Genomic DNA, 26,038 nt, shown 5'->3' with positions numbered 1-26,038 from the left:
GTGATCTTAATTGGAAGGGAATCTATCTTCAAGGAAAAGTAAACTATTTACCACAGTATTGCTATGACTGGAATGTCTGGCCGATTTGATCAACTCTTAAAGTTGGTTCTGTCATATGGTGTTTAACTAAAACAGCTGTCAGTCAGAACTGGAGGTAGCTCTAAGCTCTGAAGTTGTGGTGGTGGAAAGTGCCATCAAGTTGCAGCCAACTTATGGCAATTCCGTAGGGTTTTCAAGGCAAGAGACATTCAGAGGTGGTTTGCCATTGCCTGCCTCTGTGTCGCGACACTGGACTTCCTTGGTGGTTTCCCATCCAAATACTAACCAGGGCTAACCCTGCTTAACTTCCAAAACCTGATGAGATTGAGCTAGTAAGCCCTACTGTAACAGTATTTCTCTGAGAAAGAAAACATTTAGCATCAGTGTTTCCCTCTAAGCTGAGTTAGTGTGAGCTAGTTCACAGTTTTTTTAGCCTTCGGCTCACACATTTTTGTCTTCGCTCAAGAAGGATGGCTCCAGAGGAAACTAATTTATGCAGTAACCAAATTGCTCGCTCACAACTTTAATGCCAGTAAGTCACAAAGTAAATTTTTTGCTCACAAGACTCCACAGCTTAGAGGGAGCATTGCTCAGCATTATGAAGCTGCTGTGTTCTTATAGCACCATTCAACCAACTGCTGTTTTAAACATGAGAGCTAAAATGGTGAGGAAATAATCAATATACTGTCCCTCAGTATAACATATTACATCGATCTGTGTAACAATATATACACATCCCATAACCATTGTAATAAAGCCTAGGTCAAATAATTTTAATACACACTAAAAGGAAGACATTTTCTGTTACAAAAGTTCCTGAAAACATAGTGCTATGACAACAATGTAAGTAAAAAATGTGTCTTAGTACAACGTTAAAGGACAATCATGTTTTCCCAAATCCAACTGCTTCTTCAATCAAGACACAATAGTGCAACTTTGTATACTTACCTTTTTAGAGTACAAATACAAGTTCGGAGTTCTGCCTGGTACTGGAATACCAGCTTTAGTTAGTTTTATGAAATACTTTTGCACTCTGCTGGCAACCTGGAGTATGAAAAACAAGCAAGTATATATGCTTATGATATCTGAACAGTGACTAAAATTCCCAACTACAAATCTAAATTTTTTATTATAAGGTTGAAAAAAGAAAGAGAGAGGGAGATGTATGACACTTAGCAATATCACACAAAGCTTCATCGAATGTATAAGGGGTGTGCAAAAAAAAATTCAATATTTTTTGGTTTTGGGTGTACTGAACACCAAAAATATCAGTATTTCCCGACTGCCGAATTTATTCAGCTCCATTATATCCTATGGGGATCATCACCATAGAGTATAATGGAGAAGGGGCTGGGTGAACTCATGTCGCTTCAAGTTCACTTGCGCACCGTTCGGCTTGCAAAAAGGGAACATTTCCTTTAAATGGCTTTTGCAAGCCAAGCAACGCACAAATGAACTCGAAGCGCCGGGAGTTTCCAGCAGGCTCTACTGGGGATTTGCTGGGCAGCCTGCCATCAGAAAGGAGGGAAGATCTCAGATTTCCCTTCCTTCCATTCTGCTAGCCTCCTGGAGCCACCACTAGCAGAAAGAAGGGAGACATGCCATGTACACACAGAGTGCTCCCTGCAGGATTGGCTCCTGGAAGGGCTGATGGGAGGACCCATTGGGCTGTCAGGTTTACGTTTCTGGTATTTGGCCAAGCTGAAAGAAACAAGACAGCTGTTAACACCCCCCCTTGAGGTGTTTTCTCTGCTTTATTTAATATGAAGGCTTTGGTTCCAATTGGTGCATGGTCCTGACAAAGTCTGATTGAAACAGCTTTTCAGTCCAGAGTAGCAAGTTGACTGCTTGACTGCTTTCATCTGCGACAAGACTTCAATAGACTTTTTGTGTGAGAATTTATACCTGTTGGTGTTAATATGCTCATTGTCCCTTACCTGTGAATTGTAATATTACTTATTGGATAATTAAAATACACTGTTGAAATAGTCAGCATATATTGGAAATATAGATTGTTCTTGGCACAGTGTTCTATAATTTCTGACTCTTATTGTTCACCGTGTTCCCTTTTACTATTGGTTTAAATGGCTGGCAGCCACTTAACCCATCCAAGCAGGGGGGAGAGAAAGGGATCACTGAAATGACTTGCAGCCATTTTAGCCTAATGGGGGGAAGAGTGTGCCCACCCACTATTAGGCTAAAATGGCTGCAAGCCTTTTCAGCTGTTTTGCTCCCCCCCTCCCAACTTGGAAGTGGGAGGGGTGAAACCAGCCCATGAAATGGCTGCCAGCTATTTAAACCTGACAGCCCAATGGGTCCACCCATGGCTGCCATTCATTTTAGCCTAACAGCTGCTATTTGGTATTCCTGATTAGACCTGAATAAAAGCCGAATATTTGGGATCACTACATTGGTAGTAGAATCAGATTCTCAGATTGATTCGGCTTAGGAAATATCCGAATAATACCAATAAGGTATTATTTGGGTATTTATTTGGCTCGGTTTATGCTGAATGCACACCCCTACTCCCTATGGTGGAAACCTGTTCTCACTCATATGCTTCATTTTCTTGCTATCATCTTTTTTAAACACACACACACACAAGGGGGGGGTCTTCAAGTCCCTGCAGAGGGTATTTTATGTTCCTCTCATTTCTTTTTTCAGTTTCCTGAAAGCTCTCATGGCCTCTCACCTTCTCTAGCCTCCTTTCATCCAGTATCAACATACCTTTGTGTGGCCCTGATTTTCCCTCCCCTGGCAGCCTTACCCTGAGAAAACTCTGGTGAGTTGCCTGGTGGCAGAATAGCCTTGGATAATTAGTTTTAAAATATGGCAAAATAACTACTATTTGAATAGCTGTAAAATGAATATTCTCTTTAAAAATACTACTCTAGCATTTATGCAGAGGTACCAGAATCATTTGCAGAACAGCTGTATTGTTGTTGGAAAAATAATATAATATATAAAATATTGCAAAGGGAAAAGAAGAGAAAGAAGCCCTGGGAGGCTATAATACAATGGAATGCTACACATAAACCATGTTATCAATGTTATTGGTTGTCCTTGGACATTATGAAAGACAGATGGCACTGAATATAGATCATGGTACTAAAAAAGCTATTTTGGAAAGGCAGCTGGTGTATTTGAAAAAAATTAGATGTAGCCTTCAAATTATGAGATATGTTCCAAGTCCATCTTTATTTACACTAAATTCTCTGGTATTGAAACTAACTTAAATCAAAGGGAAAAACAGGTTACTTACCTGTAACATATGATTTTCGAGTGGTCATCTGTGCAGTACCATACATGGGTTGGGTGCCTGCGCATGACCTTGATCGGAGAACATTCCAGAGCTTGCCTCAGCGAGCCCACCAAAAAAGACTCCTGAGGCAAGCTGTGGAATGTTCTCCGATCGAGGTCGTGCGCAGGTGCCCAACCCATGTGTGGGACTGCACAGAGACCACGACAAAGATCAACTGGGATGTTTTTGAATCGTAGCGAGAAATGGTTTTACATGTATTTTTATTCCAGGAAGAGTCTGAAACACATACACTAATTTTTGGCCACTGTTTCTTACAAATCAGCCACTTTGGGGAATGGATTTTCCACACAAGAGGAGCTTATTAGAGAAATGAAATAATTTCATTTGTAAAGAAATGTGTTTTCTATGAAACATTTTACCTAACAATACTGGAATCATGTAACAGCTTCCCAGTGGGCTTTTTGTGTGGGAACATAATTTCAGACAGATTACCCATTTCCAAATTATGCTCGAAATGTGGCACAAGATAGGACGATTATCACCACATCCATTTTAATATTTTGGGGGAAGATACAAAAAAAATAATCATAGACTTTTGTATAATTGTGTTGTTAAAATAATCAAAAGCCAAGTAAACGTTTATATAGATTGGATAATAGTTGAAAAGAGTAGGCAAGCAGATGGAAAATTTCATTATTCCAAGACTAAACTGAAAAGCAAGAATATACGGTGATTCTTTTCTTAGAAAACAGTAACTGTTTTAAATGTTTCTAATCAAGTTCTGAAAGACTGTTTTTGATCAAGTAATTTTGAAAAGTGTAACATCAAATGCTGTTGCAATATTGGTTCTAATCCCCTATTTGCATTGTTTATGGTATGTCATGCATTAGACATTTTTCTGTTTACATAGTTTTTGAGTGCTGTAATCGTAGTGCTGTTGCATGTCTCCTGGATGTTTCACGCTGACTGAATGGTTTTCTAAATTTTGTAACCCGCATTGAGTCTCAATGCAAAATTCAGGGTATACATTAAGTAAATGAATTAACAATCACTTTTCTTTCTTAATATTTAAAGTGAAAAAATAATAGGGAGCCATAAAATGTGTCCACGGCAAAAGTTCATACAAAAACAATTCTACCCATCTCCTTGAAAAAGCCAAAAATGAAACATTCAAAACTGAGAAAGAACACATCTTCCTGTTACCTGCTTTGCAGTTCTGTTTCCCAGTTCATCTGCAATCTTCTGCCACCGCCGAGACTCTACTTCCTCTGGAGGATATTTTAAGAGCAACTGTTCAAGTTTTTTCTAAAACAAGCAACAAAGAAAGTCATAAAAATCAAGCAATCTTTCAAATAACATTCAGTTCATCATTAAAGATGAAAAAGATCACCCAATGCCCAAAACAAACTACTATTACAAGACTGCACTACTAGCATTGTACTGAACATATTTACTGTTATTAAAGTTTCCTGTTACCTGTTCTTCTATAGTCCACAGCTGGTTAAATGTTTCAGGTTTGGTCTCATCACAAAGTCGTCCTCTTATCATCTGCTTAAATACAGAATAGAGTTTATGAAATTTTTATTTATTTATTTATTTATTTATTTAATTGCATTTACATCCCGCCCTCCCAACACACGGGCTCAGGGCGGCTTACAAAACACAGGTGTAATACAACACCACAGTTAAAACAATTAAGGCACACAGTACGCTAAAATACAGTTAAAACAATTTAAACACAGTTAAGCACAGTGGACAACTCCCAAGGATCCATCACAACTAACACACTCGCTCCCTATTGCACGTCACATTGAGTCAGAGAGGGGGATGCTATGGCCCCGATGTTCAGGTGGCCAGTCAGCCTAACCCAGCAGTACTGCTTTGCAGTCACCCGATGGTGGTGGCAGCGGTGGCTCCTATTCGAAAGCCTGGCGGAAGAGCTCCGTCTTACAGGCCCTGCGAAACTGTAACAAGTCCCGCAGGGCCCTGATCTCCTCCGAGAGCTCATTCCACCAGATAGGAGCCGCCACCGAAAAGGACCTGGCCCTTGTGGCAGCAAGCCTGGCCTCTTTAGGGCCCGGGGCCACTAGACGGTGTTGTGACCCTGACCGAAGAGCTCTTTGGGGCCTGTATGGGGAAAGGTGGTCCCTCAGGTATGCCGGACCCTGGCCATGTAGGGCTTTAAAGATAAGCACCAGCACTTTGAAGCGAATCCGGAATGCTATACGCAGCCAGTGCAGCGCTTTCAGCACAGGCTGGATGTGGCCCCATCTAGGGCACCCGCAACCAACCTGGCCGCCGCATTCTGCACCAGCTGCAGCTTCCGAATTTGCGACAAAGGCAGGCCCATGTAGAGAGTGTTGCAGTAGTCTAGCCTTGAGGTAACCGTCGAATGGATCACTGTGGCCAGGTCTTCGCGGATAAGGAAGGGGACCAACTGCCACACCAGCCGTAGATGGTAGAAGGCTGCCTCGGGGAACCACCCCTCTGACAGGGACTTGTTAATAATCTCCCTCAAGGTTTCTCGAAACCCCTCGTGGCCTGCTTTAATGAGCCAAGAGAGGCGCGGGTCCAGACTGCAAGTGGTTGGGTGCACAGATGCAAGCACTCCATCAACTTCCTCCAAGCTGAGTCGGTCAAAACCTTCCATCCCCGGCGAAGCCGCGCAAGGGGCCTCAAGTTCGCTTACTGTCTCAACTGTGGTGGGGAGGTCGCGGAGGAGCGTCAAGAGTTTATCCGTGAAATAGCTCGCAAAAGCCTCACAGCCAATATCCAATTCCCTACTATTTTGTCTGCCCTGTGGCAGAACTGTCAATGATCAAATCGTCCTAAATAATTGGGCCGGGCGTGAGCTAGTAGAAGTCTCTCTTCGCAGCCCTGACTGCCATCTCGTAGGATCTCATAAACGTCCTATAAGATGCTCTTGTAGCCTCATCGCGGGCTTGGCGCCACCGTCTCTCTAACTGTCTGAGCTCCTGTTTCATAAGCCACAACCCCTGGGTATACCAGGGGGCCAGCTTAGAGCGAGGGCGCTGGGGAGCGATCACATCGATGGCCGTAGAAAGCTGGCTATGCCAGTCATCCACGAGCTCATCCAACGAACCGTCAGGGGGCATCGGATCCCACAGAGCCATCTGGAGCCGCATCGGGTCCATTAGGCTCTGTGGGCAAGCTAAAATCTGCTCACCGCCTAAACAGGGTCGGGGCGGGACATTTACACGAGCCTTCAGGGCATGGTAGTCCGACCATGGTACCTCTTTCGTGGTAATCCGGTCCACCGTACTCCCAGCTGCGAAGATCAAATCGAGCATGTCCCCGGCCTGATGCGTGCTGGTATATATTCCACTTCCCAAATCATAAATGCAAACCTCCTCAAATATTAAAGTCTAATATATTGAATATTTTAGTGAGTGGGCATTCGAAAACCAAAGCTTTGTTTACATGCATTTTTGCAGTTGATAATACTTACCTGTGGACGGTTGTTTGTTGACGCTTCTGGACAATCACTAAAAGGCAATACAGAGTATGTAGTGGCTTCTCCATCCTTTCTGTGATCCAAAGGGCTTTTTGGTCTTGTAGGTAAACCCACTAAATGTAACAGAAGTCATTACACTTCGTTATACTATTTTCTAGACTACCAACTTTTCTTTAATGATAAGTGGTAACATTTAGACAGAACTTTCTGTCCTCAGATTGTCACACAAGATATTTATTTATTTATTTTATACCCTATCCTGCCTGCCAAAGCAGCCTCAGGGTGGCTTAAGGACTATATTGTAGTCCTTAAAATGGTCCTGTAAGGTACATCAGTATTATGGTTATCATCATATTGAACATTTGGGGCTAATGCTGCATTAAGAAAACAAAAAAACTTTAGTATGATGGATAAAAACACAGCACTTGCTATCCTTGCAAGCCTGCAAGTTTGAGAAGGCTTGGATCAAGCTCCAAATGGCTGTACTATCCAAGTACATACCTTGGCTAACTAGGTTTCCTACCTGACTGGAATACTAAATTTTGGTTTAATTTAAGAACTCTGAGGTGGGAAAAATTCCAATTTGGCCAGGCACTCATTTCAAGGTCAAAACAAACTGGCACTTGACCGAAGGTTTCCAAATCCCAGATGCCTTCAATCACACTCTACATGAGGGAGTGGGAAGAACTGAGTCAAGTGTCTGATCCTGATTACAAGCTTATTTATGCCCATCACAGACAACCTTCTCTTTATCCGTGATGTATAAATACTTTGCCAAAGTAGATTCCCTTGTGAGTTTGTGGCAGAAGGAAGGCTTGAACTGAGGAGCTCCAGGATCCTAGATGCTTCTCTTAGCTACTATGCTTGACTAAGACGTTTTTATTTACTTACTTACCTTTATCAAAAATAAGCTTTGCTCGTCTACTGTTACGTTTTCGGTTTCTGAATTCTCTCTCAAAATTCCCAAGGCTTGTTGTATATTGGTCCCATGATATCTCTGGCAGCTGAACAACTCTTTGTGGATATGGAAGCCCTATATCAACCTGAAAGAATGTGAACAAGGAAAAAATATAAACACAAAGCACCACTTCAAATTACACAGTTTAAAGCCACAGGATCTTGGACCTATTTTAAGGCAATAACAGATCTTAAGGCATGCTGTACCTTATCAACACATTTTATAAGGAACTTATCCAGGAGTAATACACAGCAAAGCATATAAAATATGATGGAGAACAGATGGCAGCAGCTGACTGGAGACAATACTTAAAAGGACTTAGAGCCAGGATTCACAATTTGTTCTCCTGTTGCTGCTTTTTGTTAACTATGTAGAAAACATTTTTTCCATTCAATTCAATTCTGTGAGTAAACACAGCAAGCTGAAGAATGCAGGAGAAGACCAGTTAATAGCAGTGACAGAACATATTACAGCTAATCAAGAACTTCTTCAGCTAAGGGAATTATATACATGTGGATATTTTTCTAACATTCTTATTCTATGACCTTGGAATAGTCATTCTTTTATTTAAAACAGTTATCTACCATCTCCCCAAATTTGTTTGATATCACTGTAAGTTCCACAAACACATCTATGGACTCCCTTGAAACTGACATTATTGCTTTTCCAAGGTTGGCTGATGCATTCAATTACCAGCTCTCAATGCTACAATATGTAACATATTTTATATATTCACACATAGCATAATTGTATATTGTATAAGTTATTGAATCTCAGTTCAAACATTCAGCTAGGGGAAGTACTAAAATAGTGTGGTAACAGTGGGTACCACCCACTTTCCACATATTCTTTCAGTGTACATGGGGCCTTCTGTAAGAAAAGTGCCTATTCAAACTGCTCCTTTACTGTACTATTTCAGTGCCATAAAATAGCAATCTATATAAATTGGAACTAAGATGTAAGGGATCTGATCATATATGAATAAACACAGATGCATTAACTGCCTGGTCTGCAGGAACCCGGCAACTGAAGGAGGAGTAATGTCAGGTCTCTTCTACTCTTCAGTCTTCCATCAATAACTTCTGAGAACAGCATGAGCTCACACCAATCACTGAAGCTGCTGAGCAAATCAGCAGTGGGTCTGGGCCTAGGAAACCATCCCACACTTTGGGTATCTGGCAGCAGAAGCAGCTTCTACACCTGCTGCTGTTGAACAGGTAAGATCCAGTATGGTGTCTGGAAAATCTGCTCCAAATGGTAAGTTGAGGGAGAGGATTAAGCAAAGCAAGGCTCTGAAACTTTCCATACTACCACTACTACCCATAAAATTTGACAGGCATTTATCTAACAAAGCTATTTAACATAACCTTTAATGCACAGCTTTGACTAGACTGTGTATTTGTGATGCTGAAGAAAACGCTGTCAGATTTAAGAAGCCCTAGAGTTTTGGATCTTAGTGACTTTAGATACTACCCTCTACCCTAGTTCTACTATCTATGAATATTTTTCTGCAGGAGATGAATTACTAGATATTAAACATCTCTCATGACTGCTTAAGAATTCCTCTTGCAATACCTTCTTTTGGAGTCTTTCCACAAATCCAATGGGATCTTTCAGTGCTTCTCTCTGGTGTCTCCCTAAACTCTCAAGATCTTGAACTGCTTGAGTACGCTGAGCCTCGAGTACTGCAATCGTCTGTAACAGTCTCTGATAACTACAGAGACAAAGGGAAACAACTCACTACATATTTCTATTGACAATAACCACAAAAGAAAAAACCCTCAGCACCAGCTCACAAAATACCCAGTACACTTATCTGAAAGAGTCAAGCAAAATATGTAGTTGATACAACAATGGGTACATTAAAATTTAAAAACATCAACAGAATGTGTGTCAGAAGCTTCTTTCATTTTAACTTGCAGTATTCCCTGCTTATTAGAGTTACAATTAAATAAGAAGTCACAATACTATGAGTTTCTCATTTTGCTGAATACGTTTCTAGCTACTTGCCACAATAAACAATGCTAAGGCATTGGACCAATCTCACTGACACCTAGTAAAGGAAGAAAGCAACTGATGTATTCATATATATTGTTTAAGCAGGCGGATTAACAGAAAGTTCTAGTTACAGTATTACATCCCTTCTAACAGTATTTCAAGTTAAGAAGAAAAAAGGCAAAGTATGTGCATTTATTAGTTCTTGGAAAAACAATTCCGTATTCAAAGAATATGATCTCTGTTCTGCAAACTGGACAGGTATGAGTCTTTTAACTAGAAGACTGCTATGGCTAGTGTTCCATGTATGCTTTTGGCAAAAACCATTGATACTTACTATATTATCATTGAATCAGTCACGATCTGTGATACTTTAGCTCTCTCAAATAGCCATGGCACTAAACTAAGCATTACAAGCAAATATATGCACCAAAGACCCAATGTGTTGTTATTAAAATGAAGCATAGTCTCAGAAAGTTGTGATTTTTGAGCAGATGAACAACTCAAGGAGTGATGCTTTACCCTTTATCTGCTTATTTCTTTTTAGCTCAAAACTGTTCATACACATAGCATTGTAGAAATATATTTGCAAATATTTATCTAAGAACCAATAAAGGTATATGCATGTGATTTTTATAACAGCAGCCCACAGGGAAATGATTAAGCAACATGATCTACCCAAAGTTGCTTTACACGAAAGCAGTAGTTGAGGCTGTGGGTCTGCAGGTTATTTTTTACCAGTATTTTTCAGTTCAGTTCTATTGGACCTCAAAACATTTTGAGATTACCAAAAAAACCTGGATCCAAATATCGGTGCAGTATTTGGATCTGGAATTTTTCAAAAATCCAGATATTTGGGGGGTCCAATAGACCCGAGAAGAAAAAAAGCCAGTGGAAAGCTATGCCAGCAGGAAGTTCTCAGCTCCCCATGGCACAGCTGACCCTGGTTGGGCTGCCTTCTCCTGTAGCCCAGTTTAAACCAGCCTGCAGGAGAAGCCAATACAAAGCTGGGCTGGTGGGGAACTCTCAGGTCTCTGCTGGCCTAGCCAATCCTGCAGCCTGGTTTAAACCTCTCAGATCTCTGCCGGCCCAGCCAATCCTGGGCTGACTTCTCCAGAATCCCATTTAAACTGGGCTGCAGGAGAAGCCAGCACAAATCTGTGCCAGTGGGGAGCTCACAGCTCTCCATGGACCAAATGATCAGGGTCCCCGGCCACCAACTTTTAATGAGTTGAAAATCCACCCAAGCCTGAAGAATCAACACTTTCCATTTGATCAGGCCCATTTTTAAACCTGGCTGCACAAGAAGCAAACCCCAAGCTGAGAGAAGCCAACATAAAGCTGTGCTGGTGGGATGCTCTTAGCTCCCTGCAGCATAGCTGATCCTTGGTTGAATTCTCCTGCAGCCCAGTTTAAACCTGGCTGCATGAGAAGCCAGCCCAAGCTGAGCTGGCAGGAACAATCTGTTCCCCACTGACATAGCTGATGCTGGGGCTGTCTTTTGCAGTCCCTTTAAACATTAAAGAAACTGCAATAGAAACCTGATAAACAGCAGAGAGGTGGGAGCTCTCCACTGTTTTTGGATCCACCTGGTAATTCCGAAATACAGCCAGGATGTCTCCCCAGTTTTCCCAAGAAAACCCGGATACATTTGGGATGCCAAAATATACCCGATAAATATTGCTAAGTTATTTTTCAGGTATATTTTCAGCTTAGGTAGATCCAAACACACACAGTTGAAGCTTTATTATACTTATCAGCTAGTTTGCCCCACAGTGTTTGCCATTCATACTGAAAGATTTATACTGAAAATTCTTCCTTTTTTTAAAACTTAAGACACACTCCCAACTACACATTTCTAACCAACAATATTTATTTATAGTTTTCTCCTTTCATAAATGTAAGCAAAAGAAACTGAGGACGAAAAAGAAAGGTCCCTCCTGGCAACCAGCAGGGATGGGGGGGGGGACTTACGAGGAGCAGCAGGGAGGCCCATCTGACGTACAATGATGTGTCTATGTAACTGCCCACATGACCAGGAAGGTGATGCTCTGGTATTGGACAAAACCTCTATGGTAAATTTGGCTTCTACCACAGAGTTTTTGCCCAAATACCAGAGTGTTGCTCCAGCATCCTAGATGTGATGACATCAATTCTGGGTTACGAGAGTAGTGATGTCGACACATCACTGCACATCAGTTGGATTGCCCTCTTTTTCTGGGTAATTCCCCCCAAGCAGCGGCGGGGGGAAGGAGCCTGGCAGCACGGGACCTCCGCCTCCACTGAGGGGTCTGGCAACCCTAGCCCCATCTGAAAAATTAATAAGCTAAATACATTGCTTTGTAAAACTTTACAACAGAATTTCTTTTTTTCTAATTATTAAATTTGTTAATACAAGAATAAAAATTCTGCAATAAATACAATCTAATAAATAAAATCTAAAAATAAGTAAATATGAATACAAACTGGGAATAACACAACCTGATGGGAGGAAGAGAAACGGGGGGTATGCAGAGAGGAAAGGGGAGAGACCAGAATATGGGGAAACTCTCCACAACAAAAAACACATGGCTTTTGTTTAGCTATACCAAGTGTTTTTGTAAAAACAGTATCTGACTATGTTAAAAAGTGCAAGTCTAAGGAGGATCACTGTTTTTCTGACAATGCTTTACAAAAAAAAGCCATGTATACAATTCACATGCAAAAGACAGTCGGTTTGTATGGCTAACATGGACATGCACACTCCTATGTAGACCACACTGACACTGAAGCAACAAAGAAATTTAGATATTTATACTCCTTGCTGAATTTGTTTTACTGATAGATGCATAAAACAAACGTAACAAGATTATATATTTACTTTAAAAATTGAGCTCTTTTACAGTTATTTAATAAAGAGTCAAAAGATACTGAGAACATCTCAGGATACTTATGAATCAGTGCTGCACCAATTGTCTCTATACCAACATGAAGTATTCCCAACTAAAAGCTGTTTGAGGAGCAATGTTATTTCAAATTTATGAGAAATTCTTTGACAACTGAATGGGTTGCCCAATAATGGGGAAGGCAAGCAATCCAGGGAAGTGATGGCAGCAATTGCCAGGATACCAGCACGTCAGAAAGCTTATGCCTGTATGGTAAAGGCAAACAACGACAGCTATATACCGAGTCTGACACAGCAACAACTAGTTCTATTTTGCTGACAATATATCAAGCTCTGTTGTTAAATACGCTTCTAAATCTTGAAGAGAAAAAGTATGATTGCCATAGCATGCATGGATTGCTTTGAGAACGACCCTTGGCACTTACCATGAGGGCTCCTTCTACTCTGAGGAAAGGAGGACATCTTGGGTGATTCCTACCATCCTATCAGAGAGAGGCAGGGAACTCAATTTTTTCTTCCTCTTCCTGTGGAGTGGGAACGCCCTCCCTTTTCAGTTCGGGAGACTCCCAGCAGCAGTACTGAATACAACTTGCTCCTATTAACAAACAATGAATAACTCCAAACATGACAACGGTGGCAGTGCAGTGTTGCGACGAATCAGACCTGGAGAAAGCTGACGTCATCAAGCCAAGCCGAGTGAAAAATGCCGGCTGGAACATGTCTAGTCTACAGCTGAACAAAATCCCCATCGGCTGTGAACATGTGTGATTTAAAGATTTATATATGTTGTCCTCCCTTACCCCCATGAATCATTGTTAGTCCCTTGTGAAATGAGTAAATCGCTCAGAGCCAGCAGCTCTGCAGGATTGAGTGATTAATAAATTGAAAGATTTATGATGATGATGATGATGATGATGATGTCTGTGAACCGGTGGAGGACAAATCAGGGATGCCCATCTCAGAAACCGTTATAGAATTGCCCTGAATGTGTGGCAGCACCGAAGCTATTGCTGTGACTTATTTCCTTAGGGGGGTTGCTTGTCTCAAACCGGATTTCAGGCTGTCATTCAGAAAACCCAAGATAGAGCCAATGGATGGTTTTGTTGCATCCACTGACTTCCTCCTGCACCACCTATGGAAGGCTTTCCAGGTGGTGTCATATATGCTGATCGTGGAAGATTTTCTGGAAGCAAGAATTGTGTTTGTTACTTCTGGTGAGTAACCAAGTCTCAGGTAAGACATCTGTTCAAATTCCATGTGGTCAGCAGTAAACGTTTTGGTTCTGGATGCCACACTGGGCCCTGAACGAGCATGCCTGGAGACACCGGAAGCCACATTAGTGTGGTTTCAGGCAGTTGTTGGAGTCGAAAACCACGGATGATGTGGCCACCATGGAGCAATCAGGAGGACCCGAGCCTTCAATTGTTTTATCCTTTTCAGCACCTGTGGAATTATGGGAATGGGAGGAAATGCATATAGCAGTACTTCTGGCCATGGCGAGGTCACAGCATCTGTGGCCTCCGCCTTCTTGTGGTGGAACCTTGAGTAAAATCTGGGCAGCTGATTGTTCTGATGCAAGGCAAACAGATCTAACATTGGTGTCTGAAACCGGTCCAGTATCCACAGAAAGACCTCCTTGTTCAGCATCCATTCGCCTGGATGTATCGCCTAACGGCTGAGCCAATCTGCCTTGATGTTGTCCAGGCCCTTGACATGCTTGGCTCTGATGGAGGCCAGATTCTTCTCCGCCCAATGGAACAGCATCATCACTTCTTTGTGGAAGGAGGAAGATCTTGACTCCCCTTGGTTGTTTACATAGGTCTTGGTCGATACATTGTCCATCCTCACGAGTACATGACAACCCTTTATTCTGGTGCCATAATGAAGAAGGGCTAGGAGGATCGCCCTGAGTTCCAACACGTTTATGGGGAGGAGAGATTCCCTGTGTGACCAATGACCCTGAGTGGGACTCATGTGTAGAACTGCTCCCCAGCCCTGTAAGCTCGCGTCTGTGAATAGTTTAAGTATTCTGTTGTGGTAAAACTTCTTTCCCTGATGGAGGTTGGTCTCCCGAACCCACCAGCATAAGGATGTCTTTTTAAAAAAATATATATATTTATTAGGATTTTATAGTAGACATACACACATATATACAAAACAACAACAAATCATAAATTTACATAACAACTGGGTTCTCAACACTTCATATTGATCAAATGGCATAATTTATCAATTTTAGTTACATTACCCAGAATCTTATTCTAGTTCAATCTTACCTCTCAATTTCTTCTGCCATATTTCTTTGTAACCTAGCACAACAGCTAGAGTGATTTAACTATTTAAATTTCTAATATTCAACCGGTCTAATTTGATATACTCAGCAATTTTAGTCATATTATAAATCACATAGAAAGCCCATTAAATTCATTTCCATCAATAAGCCATCATTATTCCACTCTTATTCCCAATACAAATACCATAGCCAAATTAATTTATAAAACCAATCCGCCTAAATATTAATCTGAAACATTTTTGTTTGAATTACTTAGAACCACAGTGCACACCCTTAATTAACTACCTAATATGGGCAGCCTTAATCTTAAACATTTTGATCATAACCTTTCATTCTCAGCATAAATTGGAGTTACAAACCAGTGTGTTCCTGTAACATCCTATGTAAAGTTTCCAACTACCACGGTTACTTCTTGTTCTCTCATGGTTATTACCTAATGCTCTAATCCCTCACATAGCTGCCCTAACAAATTTATTATATATAACAATATAACATACCCACTTATCCTAAACCAACTTAATAATAATAATAAAAAAACTTCTATTACTTACAATACTTTTCATATCTAATTACCTAGGAGCAAGTTTTCATTTTACTCTCTATACCAGTTCTTTACAATCCTCATTCTACTCCTAGGCATAAGTTCCCTAACCAAATTATTATACAATATCCAAAACTTCCACATTAATCTTATACCATCCGGATCAGCGGGGGTTCGAGCGGGGTAATAAATCGAATAATAAATAAATAAAATAAAATAAATCATAATAATACTTCTGTTACCTACAATGAGACCATTTCTTTGCAATCTTCATTCTACTCCTCAACCTGAATTCCCTAAACAAATTATAATATAGTATCCACCGCACTAATACTACTTTTTATATCAACCAAGAAAATTCATTTACCATTTACTTGTGATGAAAGGTCAAATACCAAATTATAATATATTACCCAACACACTAATCCTAAACAACATTAACTCATAATACCACTTTTTAGGACAACCAAGAAAACTCATTTACTATTTACTTGTGGTGAAAGATCAGATGCCAAGTTTAAATTCATACTCCGCCGTTACCGCCATCATTTTGTTTTCCAAACTTCAAAAAACCTTACTACATCAGGGTAACAGTATTGAATCGCATAATATAGTCAACCATCATTACAAAAACACTAAATTCCAGTTCTTTTTTATCTTGGTTTCTTGCATTTTCCTCCAGATGACGTAAATTTTTGTACTCCTGTAAAGAAAGTTCCACATTTCTTTCCCCATATTTTCTTTCCTGTATCTTTAAATGTTTAAAAATTTTTAAGCTTCTTTCCTCCTTTTTCCAGTTTTCTCCCCTTTGTTACTTTCTTCTTTTTCTGTCGAAGGGGTTCTGGCAAACATTTTTTCCCTCCTCGTAATTTCAACTTTTCTTGGAGCTCCAACCCACCCTTAGGGGCTTCCTCCTTCTGTATCTCCTCTTCTATACTTATTAGTTGAATACAGTCTGTCTCTCTTTCCCGTCCTATTTCCTGTACTTCAATCTGTCGTTGCATATTTTGTATTTGTATTTGCTCCTTCTTGTCCTCCATCTCTGGATTTGTACTTTGAGGATTTTTAAGGACCTCTTTAAAGGCATTTTCACAAGCCAATTTGAGTGCTATACTCGCTTCTTTTAACAGCATATTTTGGAGTTGTTCCCATGTGAGCTCACTAGTTTTAGTATCCTGTTCAGACTCCTCAATAGCGTCCGCCGTCGCCATTTTCTTTTCCTCACTCCAACACCTCAATACACACAAACTTTAAATGTACTTGTAATATCCTGGGGTTTTACTTATAAACCAGGTTCTTCACATAGAGATAAAAATAACAGTAATTGATCGTTGGCAGGAAGTTCTCTCTCTTACCCCCTTCCAGATTCTTCAAGTTTCTCCGTTCTCTTCCAAACAATCCTTACGGCCGTTTATCCATATAATAAGGAAAATCCACAGAGAGTATAACAGTCCACTTTCTTCTTTTGGCCCGGGTCTGCAACAAATATTCCTTTCAATATGAAGTGTCCTTTCTTCTCAATAAAGCAAACTAAACATGTTAAAAGCCAGGTGGCCGCGTCTTGGAGGAACATGGCAGCCATGTTCCTCCCCTTCCACGCTCCCGCTTCGGGGCATTACTGGTCACCTCCCCGCTTTGCTGAATCGCGGGGGGGGCAGCAACAAAGCCCCCTGCTCCAGCGCTCTGTCGGAGAGCGCCGGCCGAGCTCTCCCAATGCTGGGAGGCTCAGAAAAGAGCACTGGTGGGTCAAACAGGACGGAGCGATCCAAACGCCCCCGCGCTCATCGAAGCGCCGTACCGGATGTCGAGCAGCATAAGGATGTCTTCACTGACACTGGAACCAAGAGTGAGGAATCTCTTTTTTCCATAATTTGCAGCTGTACGGATGAAGAAAGATCTGTAGTGGTCTTGTGTGTAACCGGCCCTACTGGACCGTGTCCAGGTTGGAAATTAACAGGCCCATCACCTTGGCTAGGTAGAGCAGAGTCGAGGTGGGCTGTTCTATGACCCCTCTCACCATTTCCTTGGTCTTCAGGATCTTCTCCTCTGGCAAGAAGAGGGATGTGCACGTGGTATCTATTATCATCCCCAGATGTTCTAGAAGAGAAGAAGAAGAAGAGATTGGATTTATACCCCGCCCTTCACTACCCAAAGGTGTCTCAGAGCGGCTTACAAACTCCTTTCCCTTCCCCTCCCCACAACAGACACCCTGTGAGGTAGGTGGGGCTGAGAGAACTCTTGACAGAAACTGCTCTTTTTCAAGAACAGCTGTGCAGGAGTTATGGCTTGCCCAAGGTCATCCAGCCAGGTGCAAGTGGAGGAGTGGGGAATCAAACCCGGTTCTCCCAGATTAGAGTCCGCGCATTTAACCACTATACTAAACTGGCTTTCTAGTCTCTGAGTAGGAAGAAGCTAACTCTTGGTCAGATTGATTAAGGAACCGTGGGCTTGAAGACAAGAAATCGTCTCCTGGATGTCCTGTAACGCTTTGCCCTCGGAGGAAGATTGAAGAACATCGTCCAAGTATGGATGGACATGGATGCCCTTCCCCCTCATGTATGCTACTCGATTGACTAGAACTTTGGTGAAGACGCTCGGTGCTGTGGCTATCACACTCAACTGCATGTGTTGGTTGTCTACACAAAATCTGAGAAACCTCCTGTGTGCTAGCAGAATAGGAATATGCAGATAAGCCTCTGTTAGATCCAGTGAGGCAAAAAATTCTCCCAGCTGTAGAACCACGGTGATGGACTTGAGGGTTTCTATATGAAAATGTCTCAGGTTGAGAAACTTGTTGATGAACTTCAGATCCAAGATGGCCCTCCAGTCGCCATTTCTCTTGGGCACTGTGAAGAATATGGAGTAAACCCCCTGACTCTTCTGATCGTCCAGAACCAGTTCCATGGCTAGGATGTCCTGAAGATGGCGCACTGCTGACAAAGTTATGACTCATTTTTTTGATATTCTTGCAAAGCAGAGAAAGAATTAACTGGTCTGTGGGGAGTTTTAGAAATTCTATAGAGCAACCATTTGAAACAATTTCTAAAGTCCAAGAATCCGCCTGGGACTCCAGCCACATCGCCTTGAAGTGTAGAAGTTGCCCCCCCCCCGGAAGACTTTCTGAGTCATGCCTTAGGGACCTTACTGTCTGTCCCTGGTTTCGCAGATCTGTTACTGGCTTGTCTTCCGAAGTGAGCTCCAGAGAAGGACCTTCTAAAAGACTGTCTGGAGGAGTTCTAGGAACTTCTTTTCTGGTCCTGTTTAGGCCAAAAGGATGAGCTAGAGGCATGAAAGAAGTGACTGTTGGAGGTTTTCCTGTCTAAATGCCAGATATTCCTGAGCATTGCCTTCTTTTTATCTCTTGTTTCTACCAGGATCTTCTCCGAACGATCCCCGAAGAGCTTCTCCCCTTGGAAAGGATAAGCCATCAAAAAGGTTTTAGATTGGAGATCAGCAGGCCATGCACGTAGCCAGATACCTCTTCTGGCTACCACCGTGGAAGACATGGACCTGGAGGAAAAGGTAACAGAGTTCAAGGCAGCATCTGTGGTGAACGCTGATGCTTTCAAAATCCGGGTTGTTCCTTCCAGTAACTTTCTATTGTTCTCTGGTAACAGTTGCATACGTTTTCTGGACCATACTACTGATGGCTCTGGTGACAATTGCTGCAGTCGCTGAGGCTTTAATTGCCATGGCTGTAGTCTCATGCAATCTTTTCAGTGCCACATCAATGTTCTTGTCCAGGTTGTCTCGAACAGACCTGTAGCTATCTTAGGAAAGAAGACCAAATTTTTTTTGAGCGGTCACAGGGGCGTCCACCAGAGGAACCTGTAACATCTCATTAGCAAATGGAGGTAAGTCATATACTTTTTTTAACAAAACCTGGAGCTTGCCTATTAGCAGCTGGCTTGGCCCATTCAGCCTTTAACTGTCTTTCAAAGAATTCTGGAAATGGAAATGCTTCTTCAGTCAAAGTATACCTGGGAAATAGTTCCTCTGTGTCCTTAGAACTATTCCTGGGATTTATGTTTGGACTAGACAGCTCTTCCTCGCATGGAGCATCATGTAGTTCCAGTGCTGACAAGGACTTGGAAAGCAAATACTGAAAATCCTCAGCCTTAAAAAGCCTTGCTGACTGTTGAGGCACACAGATATCCTCTACTTCCTCATCAGAAAGGAACTCTCCTTCCTCCCTGTGGGACAAATCAGGCTCTGGGGACTGCTCTCTGAGTCTGATTGATCTCTGTACATGGGTGCCTGTTTCCTGGCTGCTTTAGTGGGCCAGCCTCCCCCCCCCCCCCCGTGCCGAGTACAGTCTGTAGGTGGTGGGGAATTTGGGTGGGAAGTCAGGGGCCCCATGTCTCCCAAACGGCAGGGGTTAATAAATTCTTCCCTCATTGTGCGCCTCGATGTTTCCAAGAATTCAGGGGAGAGGCGATTTCCCTCGGAGGGGCACATTATTGCACTGCAGGTGTCTGGAGTACTCAGAAACATGATGCTCTGTGGAAGGAGCCCTGCCTGAATCTCCCACCGGGAGAGTGGCATCCAGGCACTGGTTCACTGGCTGGGTGTGCTGCGGAGACATGGGAGCATTTCCTGCCAAAACCACTGATCCAGTATGGCCACCGCCAGTTGCCACAGCACTGAGAGAGAAGTCTTCAGCACGCTGTCATTTTCTCTTCTGCCCGCTCAATTCGGGGTCATTGCCGGCAGCCACGGCAAACCTGCAGGTCATGCCAGCTCCAGAGACATCCCTGGCCAGGTCTAAAGTTGTGGCGTCGGTCTCTGTTTTGGAGAGGAAGCTGTCTGCCGATCTTCCTGGCATGTTGCCAGCTCTGAGGCGTGAAATAAGGAAGGAAGGAAAGGAGGCGCTCCGGGCTATTTCCAAAGGCCGTTACAGCCACCCCAAGCTCCCTCAAGAAGACAGAAAAGAGTAAGATAGAGGAAGAGGAAAGCAAAGGTATAGGAAATTAAGGAAAATAAAGATACAAGAATAGCTAGCTAACTGACTCAATGGTTGGAGGCAAAGCCTACAACAACCTCTCCCTGTGGAGGCAGGAAAAGAACTGAAAAGGGAGGACGTTCCCACTCCACAGGAAGAGGAAGAAAAAATTGAGTTCCTGTCCCCCCCCCCTTTTTTAGGTTTTTAAAATATCTATTAAGATCAAGTATAACTTATAACATGTACAATACCTGCAAAACAGTATACAAAAGTCCTGAGAATCCAAAATTACAAACCAGCCAGTTAATCACCAACAAAGTTTTCAACATACATCAACAGTTATAACATAATAACATAATAATTTAGTATTAAATCTATTCCCATACATAAAAACAACTTTTGAACTATAAATCTGCCTCTCCCTGATAGGATGGTGAGAATTTCCCAAGATGTCCTCTGTCTCAGAGGAAGAAAGAACTGCTTCTCATCAAGCGAGTGACAAGTTTAACTGAAAAGGCTGGATCCATCTCCACTCTCTTTTTCACATGCGTGAGCAGATAACACTTGCACAAGCACAAAGAAATCTGAGATTCCTGGGAACTGCCTCCTTCTACTGCAGATATCCACACCACATTCCATATTTCTGGACAGTCCTCCAACCTTTAGGAATAGCTTTTTAGACACAATGGACAACCACATGAAAGATTCAGGAAAAAGAATTCCAAAAGCAGAACTCCACTTGCAGTTCTCTGCATCATGCCCAATAATTTTAGAAAGGAAAACACATAATAATGACTATATGCTCTCTTTCTGTGGTATGGTGACATTAAATATAACATCGTGTAAGTTTTTACCTTTAATCATTTCATACTCTTAACCAGCTGTTGAGAGTAATCACAAGTATTTAGTAAATCCATTCACTATCACTTACTTCAGTAGAATGATAATTCACATTTGTTTCTCTTCCTATGGCATACATTTTTGTTAGACCAACTAGGTAACTATGCTACTGTACTTAAAAATAATTTGTTATAAAAATCTACAGAATCTACTCTGAGACATCAGGCTAAATTGCTTAAAAAACTCTTAAGCATTTATGTGATTTTACCTAACATGCCTAGAATCACTAACTTTTTTTTTTACAAAAGAGTTTTATTAGTTTTTCAAAAGTGAAAGAAAAGACAACAAGAGAGAGAGACAGACTAACATACAACAAATATGGAGTCTGTAATTGTAACTGCTTACGTTTTACATAGATAGAATCATTCTGTTATTCACCTTGATCAGTTTAGCGTTTTAACAAATAGAGCTTATGTTTTAAATATTATGTTACACATTTTGCGAGATAGTCCTCAATCCATTTATAGTCTTGACCAGTTCTTCTCAAAGATTTCTTCTTTTTTATCTTGTAATTGTAAAGTTAGTTTGTCCATTTCTGCTGTTTCCAATAATTTATAGATTATTTCTTCTTTAGATGGGACTTCTTTCTTCCAGTACTTTGCATACAAAATTCTAGCCATAGTTATTACATGTACAATCATATATGTATCTGGTTTACTAAAATTCTCTGGAATTATATTTAATAAAAACAGTTCTGGTACAAATGGAATAGTTGTATCTAACATCACTAACTTAATCTAGATCAGGGGTGTCGAACTCATTTGTTATGAGGGCATAAATGAGACCTTATTGGGCCGGGCCATGTGTGTCATAAAATGTAATGCCAGGTAGTGGAGATATAAACTTTATAAAGGACACAAACACAAAGGGTCTTTTTTAACTTAAAATAAAATCATACGTAAAACATTAGCACTCTTGCAATATTTCATTTAACAGTGTCTGATAACTGACACCTTTTGCTCTGAATTACTGCATCAAAATGTCTGTGCTGTTGCAATCTTGAGTATGCTGTTCAGGTGTGTATCTGTAAGCTGCAAACCTATGATGACACAGCAGCAACAGAACTGGAAGAAGAAGCAGAAGACAGCCAGTTCCACTACGGGCCTGATAGAAGCCCTTCGGAAGCCTGATCTGGCTCCTGGGCCGTATGTTTGACACCCCTGATCTAGATACTTCCAAATGAATACCAATTAAAGAAAAATATTTTAATTCTGATATTTTATAATGCTCAAATAATGCAGAAATTTTAACCTGTCTTCAAAGTTTGACCAACATATAATATAGTATAAAGACAGCAAATGGGTAACTGTGTTAGTCTGCTGCAGCAAAAAATTACGCAGTAATCAAGCAGGAATTTAAAGACTAACAAAGGCCTCGGTCACACGGGCAGGAAACTGCGGGGGAGAAGCGTGGCTGTTTGCCCCAGGGCAAACTAACACGCAGTAAAGCGATCAAACCTCCTGTGGAGGTTCTGCGGAGGTACCGTGGAGCTTCCGTGGTTATGGAGAGGCATCGATCACAACACACGCCTGCGCGCAACGAAGAAGCGCGCGGCACGGCGAACTGGTTTTCTATTTTTGTGTACACTACGAATGCGCATGCTCGGTTGGGTGCGTGTGCGCAACCACGGAGACTTGGGGGGAAAAAATCCTTCGCAAGGGGACATGGGCGGGCGCCGGATGCCACCGGAAACGCGATCAGACGCCCGCCCTTGCCCCGCAGTTTCCGGAAACTAGTACCTCCGAGGTACTAGTTTTTTGCTGCGCGTTTTCGGGAGGAAGCCTCCGTTGTGCCACGGAAGCGCTACGCTCCCCAGATGTGCTGGTGAGATCGTGCCCGGAAACTCCGCCTGTCTTCCGTCTCTCTTGCGTGGCTAATGTTGCGTGTGACCGCAGCCAAAATTTACTATAGCATAAGCTTTCATGAGTTAGAGCTCTCTTCTTCAGATGCATTAAGTGTACAACCAATGGGCATGATTTTATATACAGTGGGGGTATTACAAAGAGAGGCCAGTGTAAAACAAAATTCAATTGAAGATGTAATCTGTTCATAATGGAGTTGTGAGATACTCCTAAAATAACAAAGACAAATATACATCAGGTCTAATGGAGATGAGATAGTGTAACAAATTTAGCATCTGTAAAGGTGGGATATTCAGTATGTTAGCACCTATGTAGTGAGTTAGGAATCCAAGATCTCTATTAAACCCTGGATTAGTACATTGTCTTAAAATTGTTCATGAACTTTACTTTGGCACTTTCATGTTTGATTCTATCTGTGAAGCTCTTTTGAAGGAGAACAGTAACTTTAAGATCAGCAGCAGGATGTTCTATAAGGATAACATGTTCTCCCACTGGTTTCTGAACATTACGATTTTTAATGTCAGATTTGTATCCATTTATTCTTTTGCACAGGAATGTCCTGTTTCTCCAATACAGAGAGAAGGCCATTTTTGACAACTGATGACATATATGAAGTTGAAGCATGAGCCCAAGATGATGTTGCTTAAGTTACAGGATCCTGATATAATATTTCCAGAGTATACGTGGACTGAAGTAATTAAACAGCATCACTTACAACATAATCACGCTATGCAATATAACATCATAAACAACCCTCACATCATAATTAAGGAAGCTGATAAAAGATGAACAGTTGTAATCATGAACAAGTTGGACTATATACAGAAGGCCGAGAAACAACTCTCAAATACCACATGTTATGAGATACTATTCTTAGATCCTTAAGAGAAAAACAATGAATTAAACAGAATTATGAAGAAATTGACTGTGCATATACAGGAATAGATTTATATAAACAACTCTCAGGAACTCTGACCAGCCATCTTTTATCTACTGGCAAATATACACAAACAAGGCAACTTGTGAAGCTCCATCTCCTCAGGCATCATTACAATCAATGTAGTTAATGGACTCCATTCAGGCCTTATACTATTTCCCCTAATTACTTGAGTGATACTACTGACTTTCTGAAGAAACTATAATCCACTGAAAACTTCCCAGGCTATACCATCTTGGTCATTGTGGATGTTGAGTCTCTAATACCAACACAACTTCCACAAAAACAAACTGCAAGACATCAGAAACATTACCCGACAGTATCACCTTGCTACCAAGTTTTGCCATTTTGTTCTGATGCACAACTACTTCAAATCTGGCAACAACCTGTACCTTCAAACCAATGGTACAGCCATTGGTGCCTGCATGGCACCACATTGTGCAAACATTTTCATGATTGATTTAGGGCAGTACTTCTGCAGTTCCTACCCAGTAACAATACACACAACACAGAGATTTTCTCAGTACCATTGCTGTCCAATTCACACATCTGAGGAAGTAAGGTCTGATTTACAAAATATTTTTTTAATATTTAAGGGGCAACTGGACTCTTGTGTAATTTTATTATATAAAAGGAAGTCAGATTCTTCTAAACAAGATAAATGAAAGGCTATTATAAACAAAACTTTTACTTATTTTCCAAGTTTCAGCTTGAAGGTTTTTCTCTCTCTGCATTTTTCGATCAATACTTACAGCTATTTCACTTATTACAAAACTCTAATACAGTAAACAATTCCATGGCTCTGTTCAGATATTTTCTCCTTGAGGTCATACTTAGGACAGCTGAGGAACAGGCATTTCCCAGCCAGAAAATCCAGAAATCATCTGGATGTAGGATATTAAGAAACATCCAGTGGGGACAGATATACAAGGGAGAGAGAAGGGAGCACCAAATCTGATTCTGGTATCTCAATATTTTTAAGTCCTGGTAGGACATACTGTCTGAACAGGGTACAAAGTTTGTGCACAGGTTGTTGGCACGATCACTATATGACAGAACTACATACTGATTTTTACATAGAGAAATTTGCATACGGAAATTCTGGAAGCAGTCTCTGAAACATCTCTGTACACCCTCAGACTGCCCTCTATGTGCAATAGTAGAGCCTGTATTAATCTGGAGAATTATAGGACATTGAGAGATATTTTTATTATTATCATTTTCTTCTTTGTCTTTATTAATCTCTAGAATATAATATAATCCTTTTTCATCACAGGCAAATTTTCTAAGTAGTTCTCAAAACCAAAAAATAAATAAATGATGATGTCATAGAATAATGTTCTCTCCCAAACTATTCACATTTATGGTATTGTGGATTCAACAAGGAATTGTGTACATTTATTTTAACTAAATAAATTTATCTATTTAAACAGTTACAATCACATAAATCATTTTTATGCCCTTTCTTTCAGTTTGTCCGGGGTCATAAACATATCTTCTAGACTGTAAAGCCATATTTTTCTATGCAAAAGCCGAGGCTCACACTCTCAGCAGGCATACAGACATACTCTAGCATAGTTCAAAGTTAGGAGACCTATGCTGCCACTACATCCTGGAAGAGGGAGGGGCATGTTTGGCAAGATTACGGCAATCAAAACTGTGTTTCTTTTTTAAAAAACACAAGTGTTCTTGTACTGCCATCTTCTGGCACATAAATAGTACCAGAGAAGAGGCATTCATTTCTCTTTTATACAGTGAGCTTTGCCATACAGCCAGAGATATGGACTACAATTTCTTATATAAAAAAAGAAACAGCTCAAAAAAAAATCTCCTGTCCACTCACTATGGAATAGTTCTGCTATTTTAGTAGTGTTCCTTTGAATCAGAAGTTTCAAAAAGCTGCTTCAATACAGTGAACCCCTCTAATATGAGGTTAGGGTTTACAAAAAT

The 26,038-nt window shown here is 41.2% G+C and overlaps 1 protein-coding gene across 4 annotated transcripts in view; it reads right to left on the bottom strand.

Annotated features, from left to right (window-relative positions):
- The window catches only part of ZZZ3 (zinc finger, ZZ-type containing 3), a 76,554-nt gene that overhangs the window by 18,998 nt on the left and 31,518 nt on the right, over positions 1–26,038 (bottom strand). For 3 of the 4 annotated variants that reach the window (XM_015414248.1, XM_015414249.1, XM_015414250.1), the window contains exons 3-8: positions 9,310–9,448; positions 7,672–7,819; positions 6,771–6,889; positions 4,778–4,852; positions 4,505–4,606; positions 988–1,083 (exon numbers count right to left, since the gene is read on the bottom strand). In XM_015414248.1, the coding sequence (XP_015269734.1) occupies positions 988–1,083; positions 4,505–4,606; positions 4,778–4,852; positions 6,771–6,889; positions 7,672–7,819; positions 9,310–9,448 (679 nt within the window). The remainder of the gene's footprint in view (positions 1–987; positions 1,084–4,504; positions 4,607–4,777; positions 4,853–6,770; positions 6,890–7,671; positions 7,820–9,309; positions 9,449–26,038) is intronic. The other variant, XM_015414251.1, reaches the window with a different exon arrangement.

This window comes from Gekko japonicus, unplaced genomic scaffold, assembly GCF_001447785.1.
Source record: "Gekko japonicus isolate JY-2015 unplaced genomic scaffold, Gekko_japonicus_V1.1 scaffold30, whole genome shotgun sequence".
In the NCBI taxonomy this organism is placed as follows: Eukaryota; Metazoa; Chordata; class Lepidosauria; order Squamata; family Gekkonidae; genus Gekko; species Gekko japonicus.
This window is presented reverse-complemented; position numbering and strand designations above follow the sequence as displayed.